Source organism: Nicotiana tabacum, chromosome 10 (genome assembly GCF_000715075.1).
Source record: "Nicotiana tabacum cultivar K326 chromosome 10, ASM71507v2, whole genome shotgun sequence".
Classification (NCBI taxonomy): domain Eukaryota; kingdom Viridiplantae; phylum Streptophyta; class Magnoliopsida; order Solanales; family Solanaceae; genus Nicotiana; species Nicotiana tabacum.
This window is the reverse complement of record NC_134089.1, coordinates 22,814,585-22,820,558: the sequence shown is the minus strand read 5'-3', so window position 1 is coordinate 22,820,558 and position 5,974 is coordinate 22,814,585. Positions and strand designations below refer to the sequence as shown.

The 5,974-nt window shown below is 33.3% G+C and overlaps 1 protein-coding gene across 1 annotated transcript; it reads right to left on the bottom strand.

Moving 5' to 3' along the window:
* Positions 1 to 528: 528 nt before the first annotated feature.
* On the bottom strand, positions 529 to 5,342 carry LOC107793887 (short-chain dehydrogenase TIC 32 B, chloroplastic-like). The gene is made up of 8 exons (XM_016616334.2): positions 5,093 to 5,342; positions 3,397 to 3,628; positions 3,231 to 3,310; positions 2,598 to 2,751; positions 2,430 to 2,508; positions 1,856 to 1,940; positions 1,715 to 1,761; positions 529 to 960 (listed from the first exon to the last, which is right to left on the bottom strand). The coding sequence occupies exons 1-8, from the start codon at positions 5,202 to 5,204 to the stop codon at positions 787 to 789; spliced, it is 963 nt and encodes a 320-aa protein (XP_016471820.1). The 5' UTR covers positions 5,205 to 5,342; the 3' UTR covers positions 529 to 786.
* Positions 5,343 to 5,974: the final 632 nt, after the last annotated feature.

Genomic DNA, 5,974 nt, shown 5'->3' with positions numbered 1-5,974 from the left:
GGCATCTTCCACTTGCAACTTTTGGTCAATTAAAGCTTTTAATATTGATGAACTTTTGGTTAATCTCCATGTTTTACGATATGCATTTTTTGTTGGATATAATATGTTAAAATAGCACGGTTAGCCAGTTTTCGGACTGACAATTAAAAAATAGACAACATTTGCAAAGTCATTGAAAAATAGCTACTATCTTGCTGCAACACGAAAAGTTCCAGTATAATATACTGGAGATTGGAGTACATGTGTATGAATTTCCAGCATATTATGTTGGAACTCCAGCACACGAAAGTTCCAGAATAATATACTGGATATTGAAGCACCTGTGTATGGACTCCAACATATTATGTTGGAACTCCAACACATTATGAAATTCCAAAATGTTATGCTGGAAGTTCACACGTAAAAAATTCGAACTCCAATTTATTATGCTGGACTATTTTGCGAATTTTGAACAGTGTTTTTGTTCAAATTTATCTTTTACATAAAAAGTGGCTAAATTTTACTTCTGAAACTGTGGCTATTTTTCAATTACCACTTGTAAATTTAGATTTTTGAATTTCTCCCATATAATAGCATAGTAATTTACAATGGCTGGTAACCAAAAGAACAGCAAATTAAAGTAAAAAACATATTGTTCATATTTTAAACATAGGTCTTAAAAACAGACACAAGGTCTCACATTTGAAACAGAACTAGTAAAGCTTAACTCAAAGAACTTCTAAACAAATTCACAAAATACTAATCAAAAAATAGTTTCTTTCTCAGGAACTGCATGCATTCAACTTATCAAGTCTTTAGACTTGCATTAACCAAATTGTTGCTGAAATCCCAAAGGTTACGTGCTAAAGCTTCGTCTCGTGCTAGCTTGCTTGGCTTGTACTCGTTGCACTCGAGGAAGTACTTTCCAGTCACTCCCTTCAGTCTTGGATGGAGGGCAACATAGCATGTTGTAGCTGCTCCCTATAAAATAGAATCATTGTCAATATCAATATTTATTTTCTTCTTCGAAATCTAATGACAGTCAATCTAACTATTGTAGTAAAATTGACTAGACATATTACTCATATTGAACCTTAACACTATAGTTCTACGGGGAATATTGAGGTAACTAAGTTAAAGAGAGTAAAAAAATTAGCAGATGTGTTTATGCAGCTGATATGTGTAGTATATTCCTTTAGTTGCAGTTGTTTTGATGTTGTGTTCAGAGTTATAGGATCGAAATAATCAGGTCTCATGCTAGTAAAGTTCATATATGGACATAGTGCCTAACTCAAGTCCCCCATCCTTTTGGTCGATGTGGGAGACTCAACACACTCTCCCCCTCTCAACACGCCCAAGCCTTCCAACTGAAATGTGGACAATATAATATGGGAGTCCAACATCGGTGAAAAAAAGAATTGGGATATGTCCGTCTCTGATACCACTTGTTGAGATCGAAATAATCAGGTGTCATGCGGATATTAACAAGTGGTATCAGAGCGAGGTTCAAGACATATTCATCTAGACTGGTTTAGTTCTAGCCGCAACCTATTTGACGATAATCATGACAAGTGTTTGTTGTTTGATTTATCATCCTTCAATGTTTGCTTTACTAGCTTCCATATGACACCTGATTATTTTTATCCTAACACTAAACACAACAATTTACTTAAGTTATTGTGATAAGGCATCGTCGCAAATAGTTAAAATCCTTGCAAGGAATTAATTCATTTACCTGAGGAACATTCTTCCATAGAAAACAAGTGAAAGCCCTTAAGATTCCTGTCAAAGAAAATACAAGATAAGCTCCTGAATAATGAGTGTCGTCGTCGTCGAGCTAATATTTTTCTGAGTGGTTATATAATAAAATACATACTCATCAATAGAGCAGAATGCCTCATGAGGTTTGTCATTATTAAACCTGGATGCACTGAGTTGACAGTTATATTTGCTCCTTCTTCCTGCATTTGAGGAAAAGATTACACTTTTTGAAGTATTCTGAGTATATATCTAGTTGCAAATGCAGGTACAACTTTTCACTATTTAATTCACTATATGGTTTAAACAAATGGTGTAAACTGTCTTATATAGTAAATCTACTTTACTTTTGTTGAAGCACCAATACAATTAAATAAAATTGTCCTGTCAACAGTATAAATATGTAGATCAGACTATATATACAATTCATCATGATGTAAAAAGTAGACAAATATTCTGAATTCAAGTCTCACCACGACCAATTGTCAAAGAATTTCTATGTGCCTTGGCCACTATCATGTTAAATGGCATGTTGAGGACTGATATAAATTAGTAAGAGTTTCTGAATTTTAACATTTTAAACTTTTAGATGAGATTATACACACAATTCAACAACTTTAGGGTGTACGGTTGATTTGATGAGTTCATATAGCGATTATTAAGCAAAATATAGCAGTAGTAAATAAAATTACCTGCAAGCGGCGAGAAAGCTCATTAGCATGTAAAATATTGGCTAATTTGGATTGTCCATATGCTAGTTTGTCTTGATAACTGGTTCAAAGAAACAATAGATGGATGAAAATTTAAATTGAATATACTGGTGTATCTCACATTTTCACTGGAGCAAAAGGTTAATATACCTGCTCTTGTCATTGATTTTGTGAAATTTTATTCCTTTTTTATAAGGGCAGAGGTGAGCTACTGATGACAAGTTCACAATCCTACCCTCAATACCACTAACTTTTGCTGTTTCCTTCATATTGTCTATAAGCAGATTAGTCAAGTAGAAGTGACCTGAAAAACCAAAGAGAAATAGACATAGGTTTGAGAATTAAATCAGTTGCATAGAGCCAAAGGCGGAGCCACATGTAAAGGAAGTTCAATTGAATCTCCTTCCACAGAAAATTATTCTGTATAAACTGGCTAATAATAAATGTTTGCATGTCTATAAATCGTTGAATCGCCTTGGCATAATCCTAAATATGACATTCTTGTACTTAATTGAATCCTTTTGTTAGAATTTTTGAGTCTGCAACTGGTTAGTGCAATTTCTGCCAAAATGTGTATTTCGAGTAACACAAGGTATTATAAATACAGTCAAAACTCTCTATAGCAGCCTCATTTTGTTCCGGAATTTTTTGATTATTATAGCGAAGTGTTGTTATTGAGAACATATATTATAACATAGTATAAGAATTGGTTCCATAAAAACTTGGCTTTTATAGTGAATGACAGTTATACAGCGATGATGTTATTGGGAGAGCTGACTGTACCTAGATGATTTGTGGCGAATTGCATCTCAATGCCATCTTCTGAAAGCTGAAATGGACAGAACATGATACCTGCATTGTTACTGATATGCAAATTCTCATTAGCTAAACATATAGCTTTAGTAAAAATCAAAACACACACACTGGAGAAAGATAGAGAGTCAATTACATTAAGATGTTAAGAGGAAGGTTAAGTGCTATGAAATTATCTGCAAATGCCTTGACGGATCTAATTGAGCTCAAGTCAAGTTTCTCAATATCGACGCGAGCAGCTTTATTGTCCTTTAGTATACGCTGTTTTGCTTCATTTGCAGCCTCCATATTTCTTGCTGCAATAATGACATGGGCATTCCTCATTGCTAAAACTCTTGCTGTCTCCAAACCAATGCCGCTTGCACCTCCTGTTGTCGCAATTTATCATAAAGAAGTTCACAAATAAGCAAAAAATTCAAACAGCAAGTATGCTAATCAAATCTGTCACTGATAGGGTCTTTCGGAAACACCCTCTCCACCCACAGGGTTAGGGTAAGGTCGACGTATACTCTACGTACCCTCTCCAGACCCCACTTGTGAAATTTTTACTGGGTTGTTAGTTGTTGTTCTTTATATATTTCTCCTGTTGCTAGGCGCCCAAAAACATAAAGTGTAGATCTAGTGAACTTGTATTATAGTGAACTAATTACCGTCAGACCTCTTTAAAACAATATTCCTATATAATAGTCATTCATTATAAAAGCCAAGTTTTTCTCGGAACCGATTTTTATGTTATGTTATAATATATGTCTTCTATAACAACACTTTACTATAACAGCCTAAAAATATCGGAACAAACGAGATTGTTATAGAAGGGTTTGACTGTAGTAAACATAAAGAACAGAGATCTAGTAAATTAAACTTAATGTATAATTGAAGTATTGCTTCTCAAAGATTTGATGGAATGGCCCGCCAACCCAAGAGCGCTTATATTATACGGAACAAAAACTAGTCAAATACAGAAATATTTTCTAATTCTTTTTTCAAAAGCAAATCCAAATGCCACCTGAGTTTATTTTAGATTTTTTTTTTCAGCAAAAAAGAAGAAGACATCAAACAAGCTGGCAGACCACACAAGCTCAAATAAATAATGTACAAACACCAATATTGCAAGACAAAAAGTCAAAAACTTAATAAATTAAAAACATCACAAGTACAACTTAGAAAATCTTTGTCTAGAACAAACTGCTGAGCTCATAAGAAACAAGAAAATATTTAAAATAAATATATAAAAATAAGAAACCCCATATTATTCCAAGTAAGCTATGAACTTTCACCCAAACACCTACTATCATTTTTATCTTTCTTTTTCTTTTAGTTTAACCTACTAATATTCAGGCCAACTAATCTGAATTCGCATCGGACAAATCATAAAGAAGGTAAGCTCACCTACATATCAAGCTAAGTCATTTACTTCCACGTAACATGGATCTATTAGTGCAGTATGGGGTGTATACAATTATATTATGTCCGTAAGTTATATGCATCGGCAATTTATAAAATAATTACAAGTAAATCTCTATAATAAACATTACTTAATTAGTATAACCTAATAAACACTGATAACTGACTTGCATTCTATATGGAAGCCTAGTACTATGGTACATTAAGCTCCCGCTAAGCGCGGGGTTCAAGGAAGGACCGAACAATAAGGCTCTACTAATGTACGCAGCCTACATTGCATTTCTGCAAAAGGCTGTTTCCACTGCTTGAACCCGTGACCCCTAGTCAGATGACAATAACTTTACTAGTTACGTCAAGACTTCCCTTCCTGATTTGCATGCAATAACATGTTAAATTACAACGATAACGGGACTAAATATGAAACTAACCTGTAACAATGGCTGTAAGATTGGAGCCATCAATTCCATCAGTAACTTGTTCAGCAGTGGAAGCTGATCCAAAACCACTTGGACCTGGTCTACCTGTTATCAACCTAAACATTTTCTCACCCTATATATTAATTCTCCAAAAATATATATAACACAAAGTTTTCAAACAAGGAAGAAAAAGAGAGACTCTCTAACTTATGATGTTATGAACTAAGAAAGCAAAAAGCAATTTGGTTCAAACTATAAAGAGTACTGGACTGTTCAAGAACATATAATTAATTTGAAGGGGCAAAAAGACAATGACATGACGATTGCAATGAAAAAGCGATAATTATGGGTGGTGTTGAGAGTTGTGAATATAGAAGAAATTATTTGTTGGGGTTACTATATATATAGTAGATGAAATTATTTGTTGGGAAATTTTGGTAAAGAATTTGGTATAAAACAGGCACATTCAATGTCCAAGTCGGTGACTGTTTGTAATTAGCTTCACCAACCTTTCAACTGTTTTCTTGTTTTTATAGATTTAAAAAAATAAGAATTTAATTGTTGTGCACTTATAGTGTATTCACATTAAAATGATCTATAATAACAGATAATTCTCTATAATAATCATGATTTGCTAGCAGGGGCGGAGAGATAGTGTTACCTACGAATTTGGGTAAGGACGAATTTGGTAACTTTTTGCTTAGACGTTGTATTTATATTAAAAAATCTATTAAATATATATATATATATATATATATATATATATATATATATATATATATATATATAAATACTTAATTGTAAATCCAGTAACTAATGAGCCATAAATTTGTTGTAAATTTAGAATCCAGAAACATTAAATCCGGGTTCCGCCTCTATTTGGTAGCATAAAAA